Source organism: Aspergillus aculeatinus, assembly GCF_003184765.1.
Source record: "Aspergillus aculeatinus CBS 121060 unplaced genomic scaffold BO66scaffold_12, whole genome shotgun sequence".
In the NCBI taxonomy this organism is placed as follows: domain Eukaryota; kingdom Fungi; phylum Ascomycota; class Eurotiomycetes; order Eurotiales; family Aspergillaceae; genus Aspergillus; species Aspergillus aculeatinus.
Window position 1 is genome coordinate 81,442 of NW_020291481.1, and position 15,301 is coordinate 96,742.

Genomic DNA, 15,301 nt, shown 5'->3' on the forward strand with positions numbered 1-15,301 from the left:
GGACTAGACATGGGCTTGGACGATGAGCAGGCAGGGCCACTACCAGACCAGCTGCCACCGACACCTTGCCTACACCTCAGAGATGGGATCAAATTCCATGGTGAACTGATGCATCTTTACCTTTCAGAGCAGGTAAAGGACTCTTCGTCCTGCGAACAGTTCCCCAACTCAGAATAGCACGTTCCCAGGGGAGGTGCCGTCACTAATCAATCTCCGTCACTCGAGGGTCTTCGCACGCCTTGAGGCCAAGCTTGTCCGACCGCGATGAACCAGTCAAGGTCTCCGTGAACGATTACAGTCTCACGGAAAAATGGGCCGCAGAACCTGACAGGTAGCAGCTGCACGTTATGATCGGGGAGACCAGAAACGAGCAGAGCGACGTAGACGTGTCGGATTCTCAGACAAGAGAGGCCGGATAGGTGGTGGAAACAGACCTGTCCAAGAGGAGGAGGGGAGAGAGGGAGTTGGGAGGTTGAGGGACAAAGAACGAAAAGGACGAGAGTGAAGTGAGAGAGGAGAATCAGGTAAGCAAACGGAGGATTGCAGGCAGAAAGCACCTGACCTGACCTGAAAGACAGTTGAGCCGCAGCCGCTGCTGACTCAGCCCGCCAAGCCGAAGCCTCCCGAACAAACGTCGAACTTCCAACATCGGCTTTCAATCACGGTCGACAGCAATTGCTCTCCTCGCAGAAACCCACCCACCTCGAGTTTCCCCTCGTCTATCTCCCCCCTTCTCTCCGTCGCGATGATGTCCCAGTCTCTCAGAGCTTCCGTGAGTTCACCGCAATATTTCCTCCGTGGTTGACGGTATAGTCCTCCTCCGTGTGAACTGACCCTTTCTGGTAGCGCTCTCTCTTCACCCGCGTCTCTCGGCAACAGGTTTCTGTTGCCCGCCGCACTTTCCTGACCTCCGCCATCCGTCAGGGTAGGTGATCCATTTCCTTGTTCTGCCGCCGTTGTCGACTCTCGGGAACTGGTCGTGTAGTCGCATTGGCCTCGCGATGTTCGACCCGGCGTGCTCCCCCACGACGCAAGTCTAACGTTCTCTCTTTCGCAGCCGACCCTGTTCAGGACCTCTACCTCCGTGAACTCCGCGCCTACAAGCCCACTCCCGTCAAGCCCGGTGATGCCGATGCTCACGTCCTGAAGTTCTCCCCCCCTGCCGCTCCCCAGTCCCCCGAGGAGGCCAACCTTGCCAGTGAGCTGAAGTCCTACGAGAGCCAGGAGGTCGAGGTTGAGGGTCAGGCCGCCGCTGGTGAGGCTGCCCCCGCTGAGGAGAGCTGGTTCGAGGAGGAGGAGGAGACTCCCGCTGCCCACTAGGTTGCTTGTCTTGACGGCAAGATAGAAGGATATCTCGGGGCTAATGGGCAAACGTGATGAGACCGATGTGATGAGCTGTCTCCCGGTTGTTGTGCCTCCGAAGGTCACTTTGTAAATTAAAACCTATTTGGAGCATATGAAGTTCTTTTTCTTTCATTGAACCTGAAGTTGAATTCGGATGCGCAGTCATGGATGGATGGGTCGTACGAGGTGCACTGGAGGGTATCTATCATGTTATACCAGCCCCGTTAGCCTCAAGCCAGCCATGGGCATTACCCCGGAGCAGGGCTAGGCAGCAGAGATTTGCGAGCCTAAGGCCACTAGGTTGTGGCGGTAGGGCGGAATTGATCGATCCGATCCGATTGATAAAGTAGAGTCGTACTCCGTACCAAGTACTGTACTCCGTACTATGTGGGAAAAAGGCAAAACCAAGTAACTAACTACTGGAATACTTGAGACCAGAAAGCGCACACGTCCCCATTGTTCCCCGCCCGACAGACCTGATACGAACTGGTCGGGATAAGAATGGCCGGCTGCACTGATGACCCCATCGTGCGACGTGTGCAAAGGGCCAAACACAGCTGGAGCCACTCCAGCCAGCCAGCCCATCCAGAAGGGCACATGGGCGCCGGACACCGACTACCTTAACTACCGGAATACGTACCTCGCTTCGGATTCGCAAGGGATGCACATCCCCCTACCTTACAGCTTACATTTGGGCTTGAGTCAAGGGCAGCAGATCAATAACGTGTTATACCCGTCTGCATCGGGCGAATCCAAACAAGAGATGCATCACGCAATCGAATTTCATCGTCCATCCACCAAAGAATAAGGATGAGAAGCATTGCAGATGAGATCTGTCGAATTGGACTGGACGCAGGGGGGGGGGGGGGGGGAAGGGAGTGGTCGTTCTTGTTCTTCATCGGGTGACGGACGAGATATGACAGCTCCAGCACGACTCTCAGACCGCTCTCCCAGCTGTGTTTCTTAGCTTCGGCTACAGATCATCCAGTCTGGGTTTTTCCCTTCTTTGTCGCAAGTTTACTTTGATAGACACTTTTTTTTGGGGCAAAAAAGAAAAGAAAGAAAGAAAGAAAGAAAGAAAGAAAGAAAAGCACTTACTCGTCGTCGGAAGGGTTTGACTTCCCCGTGCGCAGGAGAAACACCAAGCTATGGTGCAATAGTCTCTTCGCTCAGCCAATGCACAGTCGATATGTTGACAACATCTCACCCTGAGGTTTATCAAGGTTTAAATAGATCTAGTGGCATACCCACCGAACACACCCAGCCTGCAGAGTCGATCCCTTAGTCGACATAAGACACGACGAACCTGAACCGAGAGAGACATCCCATTCGGCCGGTAGGTGGCTATAACTTAGGGTGGCTGGAGTGCTGCAAGACTGCTGCTGGCTCTTTCGGCCAGCCAGTTCACTCACCCATGAAGCAGCTCACTATCTTTGTAACTGTCACACAATTCACCTGCATTCGATCCCACCGCCTGACGTTGACCGAAGACAATCCTGGAATGCAGACGGTGGTCTCCCGGTGGACCGATTATGGCTGTGCGACATACTTCGGGGATAAACCAGATTGCGCAGAGGAATCCGCCACTGTTTCAATGATAATCAAGGATAACGATTAGACTAGAGGCACCTGAGTCAGTATATCCGTTCCCCTCTTTCGAGGAGAGACGAAGAGTACGGTAGTAGAATGAGAGACGATCCAGATAGAATGGTCTCATCTCCATTTGGGGACCAACACGATGGGGTCGGTAGGTTTTATGGGGCCCGGATGGGGCAAAGCAACGCCGGCTTAGTACGAGTAGTAGCCAAGTTGACAGGGAAACAACCAGAGGACTTGTAGGTACTGACTGTACTTCATACCGCCGTAGGAGAGGAGACATTATTTATAGGAGAGATTGCATCATGACAGGAGCCAAGGTACAGTACAGTACTCCGTGCACACCTTAAGGATCCTCTTTCTTTTCTACTGTTTTGGCCTACTTTTTGGACGGGAGATTTGGCAGTGCCAAGTTTTTCTACGCGCGATCCATTACTCATAGTTGGTTTCACGCCGGTTGTCCGCGCCCCCCCTTCCCCTTCTCTTCCTTGTCCCTGTCCCTGTCCTCTGGCCCCCCTCCCTCTTCCCATATAGGGTTGAATCCGTGTTGGCCTTCCTAGCTCCAGGGTCCTTGGTCTTTTTTTTTTTTTTTTTTTCCGTTGTCGCCATACCGGAAGTATGGAGTAGCCAGTACGGTAGGAGTCCTCGGTACTGTACAAAGTAGAGATAACTATGTATAACCTGGTTGGTAGGCGACTACAGTAGGAGGAAACCGTCAGCAGTCTCTCACCTACACCACCAACTATTACCTCAGAAAGTAAGTTATATCTGACTATCTCTAGACACCTCTTCTCTGTCGGTTGGACGTGCATGCAGCAGCAGCAGCAGCAGCATCCACTTTTCACTGAGTAGTGATGGGGACAGAAATGCTGGGCTGCTGTATGGTATCGTCTTGTATGTATGTACAGTATGTACAGTACATGCCCTATCGACCGGTCTACTGCATGTATAGTCCTCTCTGTCTTCACCAGAACGCAAAGACTAAGCATTGGTCCCTTGGGATCGAACCTACTGATAGCTAGTGTAGTTATTCATAGCAAGTACTGTACCGACAGAGTCAATCCCCTTCTGTAGGGTGATTCATCATGACAACGATTATTGAAAGATTCCGTTCCCCCAGAATGCAAGGCTGGAGGGTGGGGGGAGGGGAGGGAGGGAGTCAAGTCGCCTTCCAGGGATTCCAGGTATTTATAGGTATTGAGACTGGCTTTTCCACAAGGGTGTGATTTCATGAGTAATCATCATGATGATGATGTTGAGTATTACAAAATCTAAGAGGAGGATACGAGGACTATCATTTCATAAAGACGATTCCTAGATCCAGGGTTGGAAGTGGTCTGCCCTGGGGTGGGGAGACGAGGTGGGCTTGTAGGGGTACGTAGTCGAGTTGCAAGTTACAACAGGCTGGTATCAATACCTTGTTGTCAATCGCTTCAGAAGTAATCAATCAATCATGCGTTGTGGACAGGACAGGACGAGGCAGGACACTCATGTCAATTCGGTTCATCTCAATTCATCATCACTCAACCACCATCCGATGCAGCTAGGAAATGGGGAGAAAAATAATAAATCCAAATAAAAATAATAATAAAATCATCGTCCTTCCTCCCACATTGAATCACAAACCACAAACCACAAACCACAAACCTAATTCAGGAACAGACGGCTTCGACATCCACAGGCTGGAACCTCTCTCTCCCTTTGGATCCTTAAACGTGGAGGAAGTCCCATCTTCAATCGAGTCGGTCCTTTCTTCGCCCTCGTCTTGGTCTGCTTTTGTTGTTGCGATCACTATTGCTACTGTTGTTGTTGCTGCTGCTGCTGCTGCTGCTGCTGTTCTCGGGCCCGAAATAAAGAAAGCTGAAAGGGACGCTTCACTTTGAAATTTCTTTGCCTCTCCCCTCGCTGTCCCTTCTTTGCGCCCAATCTCTGGGAATTATAGGCGAAGAGACGAAGAAGGAGATTAGAAATCGAAAGAGACAAACAACTCAATCTCACGGTGGAGGGGATTGTTGGCGTTGTTGTAAGAGATCCGTATTTCTGCCTTGAGCCCGCGTGTTGCGCTGCCCGGATTTCCCTTTCCCTTTCTTACTTACTCTCTGACACTCACTCACTCACTCTCTCTCTCCTGTCCGTCCCTCCCCTTCGCTCTCTGGCTGCTCTCTCTCTCTCCCTCTTCTTCTCCCTCTCTCCCTTATCCGCTCTCTCTCTCTATCTCTCTCCTGTTTAAACTTCTCCTGCTCCACCACCATACTTCTTTAAAATCGTCTTCGTTTTCTCGTTAAATCTCCATTCGCTTTCGCACTCCCCCCAGCCCTGTCGTTTCCTAGACAAATTTGTTGTTCCCCCTCGTTACCACGGCGTCCAACCCTGCCCCTCGCTCAATCCACTTCTCCGCCGCTATACTCCAGCCTCCCGACCCCCCCGAAACGCCGCAATTCTTCCCCGTCCGCCAAAACGACAGCGCGCGCAGCTCTCTGTCACCATTGCCAGCGTTGACTAATTCCTGTCTAATTGTCTGACAGATTGTCGAGCCTCGAAATTTCAGCTTCCCAGGAGAACATTCAGCTCGAGCGCCCGGTGATCCACCACTGTCGTATTCGCTTGTTCCTCTTCTGCCTGCCCGGACGTTCTGCCTGCACCGCCATAATCCACCGCCAGCCCGCCCTCCCCTCCACAGCCTCCGCGCCTTGTTTCCAGCAATCCACTTGCAGTAATCGCTACTTTTATTGCTAGGAGGGAAAAGTCGTTGAGCGCATGGTTTAATCTCGTGTGTCGTGCAGTTGCTGTACCTAGAGGAGCTGGCCTCCCAACCGTCCCACCTGAGCTTCGATCCAATTCTCTGCTGGAGGGGAGATGTGCATCTTTCGAGGGCCCTTTACAGTCACCGTTTTATAACCCGAACGAACGAACCACGGCCATGTCTTCTTCCGAAATTATCATGACTCAACCCAATGACGAACATGCCTTTCTCAATCACGCCGCCAGTTACAACCACCTTCCTGACCTCGCGGCAGCACAAGCAGCCGCTCACCCTGGCCTCCGAAGAACATTCTCCGATCTCACACATCCCACCCAGTCGGATTCACCGTCAAAAGAGGATGTAGCAGCGGGTAAGGATATCTTGCGACGGACTTCCATCCGTTCCAAGAACAAGCCCACCATTGCCGTCTCGCGGTTCACTGTATCCGCGGAGGACTTGTCCGACGCGACAACCGGCTCAGAAGCGACCTCATTACCAGCCAAAGAACCCACCGAAACGAGACCCCCGTCGCCGGTAGCCCGTCCCTCCAAAGCTCGATCGATGTCAGGGAGACTCGTCAGTTTGGCCCGGAAACCATGGTTGTCGAACTCGCCTCCATCCGGGAAGAGCTCTCGGCTTCGGTCCCTGCGGACAGAGGAGCAATCGACATTGAATCCGCCGGTAGCATCATCCAGATCATCGCGATCGAGTCTGCAGTCGGACTCGGGCACCGAATCTGAAAGCGCGGCCCCCACCCGACGAAGAACTATACTGAACAAGCGCCCGCGGCGCCCCATGGTTGCTGTCGTTACTCAGAGCCGATTCGATGGATCGAGTACTCCCAGCAACTCATCGCCTCAGTCGCTGATGCCGAAAACATCGTTAGAAAAGCTCGCCGCATCACTCAACGTTTCGACACCCGTGCTCCCCCCGGTGCCCAAAACACCAGCCACCGCGAATCTGGCCGCTAGCATGGAATTTCCGCGCAAGAAGGATGAACTGTGGGGAGTGTTCCGCAATCTCGAGGCTGATTTTCAAAAGTGAGTTTGTTGACAGGGATATTCGTGTGGGACATCTTTTCTTACCATTGTCCAGGTTCCAGTCCAAGTCCAGTGCTTTGAAGGCAAATGTCATTCGCTCTTCCCTATTACCCTTTCTCAACCGCAGCCATTCGCACTCGTCGTTCAAGCAGTTGCGACCTGAAGACCTAGATCGCCGAGTCAATATTCTCAACAAATGGTGGATTGGATTGATGGAGATGCTGAACGGCAAGAACAACCAGTCAATATCTGGAACCGATAGACCCGTGTATCTGGAAGCGGTGGTAGGAATAATGACGCGCCCAGAATGGAGAATACCATTTCCCATGCCTCCGTCGAGTCGAAACTTCTCTAGGTCCTTGACAAATGCATCGACGTCGATATCAGAGTCGTCGGATGGTTCCTCGGGCTCGGACTTCCTTCTGGAATCTATCCACCACAATATCAGGAACATCTTCATTCAGAACCTGCTCTCCCAGATGGCTTTCGTGGTTGAGCGGATGTCGATGAGACATGCTCCGGCCAGCTTGGTCGCTTTTTGCGGGAAAGCCTGTGCCTATGCATTCTTTTTCTGCCCTGGCGTGGCAGATATTCTTGTGCGATTGTGGAACACACCACCGAGCGTCTTCCGGCGAGTCCTTGACCAGTCAAAACTGGACAAGGGTAGCGGAACACGCGCGTTGGCCCAGGAACTCACCGCAAACTTCCCGGCCGCCTTGCGCAGTCTATCGTTCTACGCTCACACGGCACTTGTTCGGTATCTTCGCCAAAAGCCCGATGTTCCACTGAGTACCGCTCAAATCCCGTGGCAGAGCCCTTGGGCAACTCGATGGTGCGGTCGAGACACCGATCTCTTCTTTGTCTTTGTCAAATACATTCATGTGCTTTATGCGGATGCGCTGCCACCGGAGCTAGAAAAGTCAAAGCGTATCCTGGCACCTGGCCTGTTGCCAGTCCACTCGCAGCTTCTGGTCGTTTTAGAGGATACACTGTACAAGCAATCAGTACCCCAGGTGCCAGACAGCACCCACACCGCGTCCGCTGTCACGTTCGACGATTTCATTGAGGGTGCCGATGCAGCTGTCTCGGCGCTGCCCTTGGGGACCGCGAACAGCCATCGATTGATGGCTGAAAACCGTCTCATCATCCTGCTGCGGGATTTTCTCTCCGAATCCTCCCTCGAGCCGAATCATGCCAGGCTATTGTATGCGGAGTCCTTTGGTACCATAATGAGGGCTGCTGCGGAGAAAACGTCGCTTTTCGATCATAACGCGTGCTTCCTTCTGTGTGACTTCGTCGAGGAAGTCATCCCAATCGTCACCCGATATTCTCTTTCCATCGAAGCCGACTTGTTCGATTGGAAGTTCTGGTTGGAGGTCTGCCGTCAGATGATGCAAAGCCACAACTCTCTTACTGAGGTGCGCGTGTTCGCTTTTCTCTTCTGCATCTGGAGTACTTGGACCGCCTCGGAAGAGAGGAAAGCCGACCTCTGTCTGAAGTTCCTCCTGGACGAGTCTCTGTTCTACCATTATTTCAGTCATTGGAGTCCCATGGTTCGAGCATACTTCCAGCGTCTGCTGTGTTGGAGATTAGGTCGATTTAGTGACGACCCGACCATGCTCGACACCACCATATATGAGACACTCTACAACCGGCTGCAGCGGACCTGGAAGTACTATCAGGCTTTCCAGGCCAAAGCCGAGGAAGAGATCTCGGCACCATTGTCGTCCGCTCCCTGTACCCCGGCACCGGGGCGTAGGATCATCATTATTCGCTGCGATAACCAGCTGTCTCCGTCTAGTTTCTTTGTATCCTTCGATCGCGTCATACCTCCGGCTCCAGCGGAGAAATCAACTCTCGCAGGTAGTGCGTTATCGAAGCCGGACCCCGCGGAGAACCAACCACCCACCAAGAAGAAATGGAGTATTCTGAGAGCCATGTTTGGGGGGTCGTCGAATTCGAGAACTGGCGGTGAAGGGTCTTCGTCCAGTAGTTCCGATGAGTCAGACTCCTCTGGTTCTGATGCAGTGGGGAGGGCAGAGAAGCCACCAGACAATCAGTGGCGGCAGCCCAACGGGCCCGGGGAGTTGGGGCGGCCTCGCACAGCGCATCAGCCGTATTCATTCAAATTCTCGCTGGAATGGATGGACCGGCCTCAGTGGCCGAGTAAAAACAAGCGACTATTTACCCCTTGCCTTCCCGTGGGGTCGCAACTACATCTCCAGCTGCGCAAGGCCCTGGCCAAGCAATCGGAGTGTGATACAACCTCCGAATATGTGTCCGCTACCGAGGGCGATGATGACGCCATGAGTGACGGACGACAGACCAGCCCCTACTCCGACGACCAGGACGAGACGCCGACGGAGGACACCGCTGACTCCGACAAGACGACGGATGGGCTAGACTTCAAGCTTGTTATGAACGATCGGTTCGCGGCGAGCAAATACGCGGGCCGAGCACTAGCGGAATGGGCACAGATTGTGTCGGAGTGCGATAACTTCTTCGCCCGCCGTCGCGATGAGGGCGTGCCCTGCGATCGATTGGTCGAGACCCCAACGCTGGGCGTTGAGAGTTTCCGCAAGTGATGATGGCTTGTACAGTCCAGCCACCTCCCGCTGACGACCTCCGAAACGACAACCTTTTATATTATACGACACGACCTATCCAAAATCCTCCTCCACACCTCTTCCCTTCCAAACCTGTCTATGGCCCACAAGCATATACACCCTGGGGACGATCCATATCTAAACTAATGCATCAATCCTAATCCCGCATTCCGAACCCACCTCCATCTTGTTTTTCCTGTTCCACTCATACCCCCAGAGCACATGTATTGTATATATAAATCAGGGCTTTTTCAACTGGGCCGATGGATATTGATCTTGACACACATAAAAGAGACACGGCGCAGATTTTCACATACAGCATCAAGGGTGTTTGTTTTCTTTTAGTTTCCGGTACTGTTCTGAGTTCTAATACATGTCAACTCCGGCGTCTCCTTGTTCATATTCATTTGGGCGGTCTAGTTTTTTTTCTTTAATTGTCTGTTGTTTTCGTCATGAACGTACAGTACAGTACAGTACAGCTTAGTACAAACTACACCTAGTTACTCCGTAGTGCTTATTATATTGACACGATTGGTTTCTTTCTCTCGATCTTGGGGCTTGGTGAATTGGATTGGGCTGTAGCCTTATGGTAAACATAGTACTTACTTCCCTACCCTGTCAGAATACATACACACATACATACCCTTTGATTACGGGGGTAGCCTTTCAAATCTCTGTCTCTTGTGGGGAAAATAAAAATCGAAGAAAAGATGATGTAGAATGGTGTGTAAGACTAAGATATATCTTCCGTTACATGATCAAGGGCTCGCTCCATCATGAGTACTCCGTAGCTATCTAGTCCACTTTGGCAATCATCAACCCAACCGTGGACAATTACTTTCGATCCCTAATCGTCCATGCTTGTATCCGGGAATGGGGAACGGTGTTCATGAATAACTAGGGTTTGGTTTATCTCGGGCCCGGCTCTGAGGGCAGGAGCTCGAAGGACTTTTCGTAGTAGTAGTCTACGGAGTAGTCTACTCTAGTCTGGTCTAGTCTACTCTAGTCTAGTCTAGTATCCGGCACAGACTATAGGTACAGTACAGTATCAGGATGTCGATCCGGTCAATCACCCCACCGGGCCCTACTATTTCTGCCTACGGGGTGACGTAGATGGATGAGTTGAGTCGAGTGAGGGGAGGGTGGGTATCCCCGACTTATCTCTTGATGGGGCTGGGCAGGGCTGGGCAGGCAGGGCAGGCAGGGCAGGGCAGATTGATCTGCGGCTTCAATTCAGCTGTGGTTGTGTGGTTGTTTCGCCCCGGCTTAGGAACAGGGGGAAAAACGTACGATGATAGGGACCAGGATCTAGACCCGAGTAAACCCCCTATAAACCCGCCGCGACCCAGTTCCCGTTCTCTGGCTGGGTTCGAGGGATGGATCGGTGGATGTATACAGTACACTACAGTACAGTGCACGGGCTCGGTCGTGAGTAGGGAAGTAAGCTAGGCGTGCTGGGTAGAGGTGGTGGTGCTTGGGATCTATCTAGCGCATGGGGGGTTGAGAACCTTGGAGGGTCGACGGTTTTGTCAGGTTTAGTCAAGGTCTTTGAACAGCCTTAGGAGGGACAGGGGTGCACTGGCTGGCTGCAGATGGGTTCATGGTTCTTGCTGAGTTATGGCTGCGATGAAACCTTTCCGCATCAACAAGAAAGCAAAGCGGCGGGGGCGGGAGGTAGATGGTGCATTTGCGCAAGATGAATAAGATCTATACATCCGACCCTTAGTTCGAGACAGCCACCCATAATGCGGAGCAGTACCTCGCGAAAGGTTATCAGAATCAAATGAAATGCAGGAAACAGTAAGGAACACCGTATAGATTGAGAAGATAGGTACAGAGAGATAAGAGGCCAGGAGATATGGTTGTCAAGAAGGGAACAGAAAGAAAGAAGCACTTCGAAGAACATGCCATCATGTTCATGTTCCTCCAAGTGAATGATGTGTGGTGGTCTATCTACGGGCGGGATGCGGGGAGGGGGTTATTTGTGAGGCCAGATTCTCTCAGGATGCGGCGCAAATGATACACACAGAATGGAACATTGACAAAACAAAAAGGAAGACTGTGCAGTGGAGCTGGTGGTGTGAAAGGTGAACATATATATAACAGGTGTGATGTGGTGCTGCTTGGTGGCCACCGCAGCTGAGACAGACAGAAAAACAAGAGGGAGGGGTATTTTCTATAGGAAGTGGAATGATTATAGACGAGATGTGGACCCAGAGTATCAGTCGTGAACAAGGCTATTACTCGCGCTGGAGATGATGTCTGAGACTCGATCAATCCACTCCTGAGTAAGAGTCCAGTTGCCCGCGTCGATACTGTCTCGAATGGCGGGGAAAAGGGTCGGATCGTAGCCAGACCATAATTCAGGCCCGAAGATCACGTGTTTGAATTGCGTGCGGTTCGGTACCTAGCAAACTCAGTCAGTTTTGAGATCGAATTCAGCAGAAAGGGACGACTTACTCCGCCATCTGGTCGGTCGTCCAAGAGATTAGTCTCAAAATGAGCCATCCGCGCGTTGTACGACAGCCGCTGCACAGCCATCACGTTGTTCTCGAATCCGCCAGCGCCCCAGACAGCATCGTGCCAGATCTGACCCCATTGCTGGAAGTGCTCCGCGTCGGCCTTGAACTTCACGGCCGCCTCATATAGAGGTTTGAAGGTGACCGTGGCCTCCGATGCTGCTTCGGCGATGGGAACACTCTTCGACTTGGCATACTGCTCCAAGTCGCTGACATAACCACCCACGTGATTCGCATAGCCTTCGAGGTCATAGGGCAGGATTGGGCTGTCTGCGATCTGAAGAATCAGAAGACCCCAAAATTGACCAAGGATCTTGTGGTACTGAAACTCGGGATCGACAAATTTCGTCATCCAGTCATAATTCTCGTAGCAGCTGTGGTAAGGGAACGGTTCGCCAGCGAAGCCAAAGTCCACGCTGGAGGTTCCAGCGATATCCTGGAAAGCCACATAATCGCTCCCGGCTCCCAGCGGACCCAGTCTCTTCTTGTTCTTCTGCCACAAATCCTTCAGGGTTTCATTACTGATGGGATCTGCGATGCGGCCAAGGATCTGCGTGACGACCCGCTCAAAGAGGGGACACCCAGCGGCCTCGAATTCGTGACCGCTAACTCCCACGTCGACGTTGATGTAGGCGTAAGCGTTCTCCTTGAGCGCCTTCAATTCTTTCTCCACATGCTCTGTCGAGCCGACGAGATTATATTCTTCGGCATCCCAGCTGATGAATTCGATAGTGCGCAAAGGACGCCAGCCGAAGGTGAGAAGTTCCCCGAAGACCCGAACCAGCTCCAGGAACACTGCGGTACCGCTGCCAGGGTCGGCGCTTCCGAGACACCATGAGTCACGGTGATTGCCAATTATGATCTTCTTCTCCGGTTGTTCCAAGCCAATTATCCTGCCAACCACGTTGTAGATGGGCTGTCTTTCCACCTCGTCTTGGAGGTTCATGAGATTGACGGTTGGCGAGGACTTGGCTCCCGTCCACCACTGTTTCACCTCCGGGACGCCGCCAACCCACTTTTCTGGCACTTGCGCACCATGGCCATCCAGGACTTGAAGAAGCCTCTGGGCGTCGCGCCAGGCAAGCGGAATGCTGGGGATATTCGTCAGCCCCGGGCTTTCCTCTGGTTTGAGCCTCTTCTTTTCATCGGGCGTAGAGGCAAACCCGGGCGAGAGGACATCTCCGACGACCCACGACATCAGACTGACTGCCCCACGTTGTGTTCCATCGGCCGGCATATAACGTCCCTCGGGGTAGGCAGGACCCTGGACAAAGCCATCCTGCGCCGGATCCGAATAAATGATGCAGCCTACCGCGCCAGCAAGTTCGGCGGCCTTGACTTTGAGAGCACGATCAGACTCCGTGCCTCCATAGCGGACCAGCGCTATGGATCCATTCACGTCGATGCCTTGCTCTGCTAGGTAGTGGAAATCCTTGCGAGAGCCGAAATTGGCGTAGACAAGGTGGCCCGTGACGTTCCCAGATTTTGAATGTCCGTGGAAAACCAACGTTTGCTCTTCTTTCTCCTCCAGCGCTGCCTCCCAGGCCAATTGAGGAGGGTCCACAATAGCCACCCGTCTGCCGTCGGTAGTAGGGTAGTTCAAGTACACCTGGAATTCCTCCATTTCAACCTCGTCGAACGCCGCCTTTTTGAATTCCGATTCCACCCATTCTGCAAGCACATAACTACCTTCCGTACCGGCCATATGAGGGTAGGCGGTCAGCTTTTTCAGATTCTCGGCGATATTGGTCTCGTTGATATGTCCCTGAACAAAGTTCTCCACGGACGCGGCACTGTATGACTGTCCCATGATAAATCGAGTATTCATGTTGAAGATGTCCGATATGAAGAAGATATAAACCACGGTGACCACCAGGAAAACTCCGAAAAGACGTAGTAATATCATGCACGCATTGTTCTTCAGCCCTGCACGAGCATCGTCGAGACGTATCGTGAACCGAAACGTAGGGAGGAAGCGGCGAAATGGTAGATTGAAGGAGGAGAGGGAGCGAGTCAAGTTGTTGAAGCGCTTCGAGAATCGCGACCGCAACTGTGAGCGGCGAGAGGATGACTGCGGGCCATCTTCTACGTCCATCTGATCGAGTTCCCGTCGCAACTCTTCCATGGACCCTCGTTCCGATCTCGAGCCGGTCGAGTCGAGGTCATCGATACTATTGCGGGCAGACTCGACGGTGGGAGGCTGATAGCCACGAGGTCGGGCCTCCGCCCGCGGAGTGGTATCCGGACCACTCCGGTGAAGAAGGCCTTGTCGTTCAGCATTGTCGCCTGCTTCGTCGGACGAATCGAGATGGGACCGGGAAGAGCCAGGACGGGCACCAATGGCCTCCTCGTAGGTAGGAATCGGCAGGGATTCGTAGTCGAACTTCTGATCGTTACCCATGGCGGGAGGTATGGAGCTCCCGGGAGCCGTGCGACGTAGATAGTATCACAGATACAGAAATCAGCGGAGAATCAGTGGGATCATGATCTGAATGAGGCAAAGGATACAAGCGCAAACATGCTCCCCGAATGGCGAGCTTAGAAAATGATTGGCAAGGGGAGTTCCCCCCGAAACGATGGATGGGGAAAGGGTAAGGTGGAAAGGGACGGGGGGGGGGAAGCCGGTGGTTCAGGGATTCTAGAATGCGATTAATGGCATCCAGAATGGTCAGCAGTGCAACCGGGCTTGAGGAAAAGAATGAAAGAAGCCCGATAATGGGGCAGTTGCGACCTGGATCGATCGATAGGGAGGTGATTGATGGTTATGGTTAGGTGGAGGACAGATGATTAGTTTGAGTTCGATTTGGTCTTCCCCGGATCAAGCCGCTCAGAGAGACAGCTGAGAGAGAGAGAGGCTTACGGGATAACTAACGCGTGGCGCAGTCCATTCACTCAGTTGTTCAGTTGGCTCCGGCTCGGCTCTCCTCTCCTTAGGCAGAAGAGTTCCCTCGGTGGCCCTTCTTCTGGGTTCCTAGATCAGACTTCTCCCGACCGGATCGTCAGGGCACACACACACACACTGAGTCGAGGATCGACATTGTCAACGGTTATGCTGATGGACGTAGTAATTAGTCTCAATGGTGACAACGATGATGATGGATGATGATACTGCGTCATGAACAACAGAATCTTTTTGTGCATGACGATGAGAATTCAACGACAGGTCCGCAAGTATTGTAGGCGTTGTCATTACGGAGGTCTGAATACACATCCCATACGCCATGAAAGTGTCCCTTGTCAGCATCATCACGGCAAATATGTTTGGTATCTGACTTGTACTGTTATGTACATACCAGCCACGTTACCGCCGTTGCCCATCGCGGGATAGAAAGATGGCTGTCCCTAGATTAGTAAGAAAATGCTAGCAATGCTCGCAGGCGTGCTAGGATTATAGACTGGGCAACAATTTAGGAGGGAAAATGTAGTTATCGAATGCGAGGCCTAAATACGGCC

General features: G+C 52.5%; 3 protein-coding genes across 3 annotated transcripts; 2 read left to right on the forward strand and 1 right to left on the reverse strand.

Annotated features, from left to right (window-relative positions):
* Positions 1 to 677: 677 nt before the first annotated feature.
* Positions 678 to 1,453, forward strand: BO66DRAFT_427158 (ATP synthase subunit H). The gene is made up of 3 exons (XM_025650330.1): positions 678 to 772; positions 847 to 925; positions 1,058 to 1,453. Exons 1-3 carry the CDS (start codon positions 746 to 748, stop codon positions 1,318 to 1,320), a joined length of 369 nt encoding a protein of 122 aa, XP_025506105.1. The 5' UTR covers positions 678 to 745; the 3' UTR covers positions 1,321 to 1,453.
* Positions 1,454 to 5,860: 4,407 nt separating this feature from the next.
* Positions 5,861 to 9,308, forward strand: BO66DRAFT_317792 (DUF1765-domain-containing protein; the record flags this gene model as incomplete). Its single annotated transcript, XM_025643577.1, has 2 exons — positions 5,861 to 6,723; positions 6,779 to 9,308. 2 exons carry the CDS (start codon positions 5,861 to 5,863, stop codon positions 9,306 to 9,308), a joined length of 3,393 nt encoding a protein of 1,130 aa, XP_025506106.1.
* Positions 9,309 to 11,050: 1,742 nt separating this feature from the next.
* BO66DRAFT_344965 (M28 family metallopeptidase) lies at positions 11,051 to 14,426 on the reverse strand. Its single transcript, XM_025644536.1, has 2 exons — positions 11,790 to 14,426; positions 11,051 to 11,736 (listed from the first exon to the last, which is right to left on the reverse strand). The coding sequence occupies exons 1-2, from the start codon at positions 14,247 to 14,249 to the stop codon at positions 11,551 to 11,553; spliced, it is 2,646 nt and encodes an 881-aa protein (XP_025506107.1). The 5' UTR covers positions 14,250 to 14,426; the 3' UTR covers positions 11,051 to 11,550.
* Positions 14,427 to 15,301: the final 875 nt, after the last annotated feature.

Bases quoted from the DNA above. Each gene is read 5' to 3' on its own strand.
- BO66DRAFT_344965 (XM_025644536.1), bottom strand. From the start codon at position 14,249: ATGGGTAACGATCAGAAGTTCGACTACGAATCCCTGCCGATTCCTACC. The intron at 11,737-11,789 runs GTAAGTCGTCCC...TGAGTTTGCTAG, and splicing joins ACGACCGACCAGATGGCGGA to GTACCGAACCGCACGCAATT.
- BO66DRAFT_427158 (XM_025650330.1), top strand. From the start codon at position 746: ATGATGTCCCAGTCTCTCAGAGCTTCC. The intron at 773-846 runs GTGAGTTCACCG...CCTTTCTGGTAG, and splicing joins CCCAGTCTCTCAGAGCTTCC to CGCTCTCTCTTCACCCGCGT. The intron at 926-1,057 runs GTAGGTGATCCA...TCTCTTTCGCAG, and splicing joins GACCTCCGCCATCCGTCAGG to CCGACCCTGTTCAGGACCTC.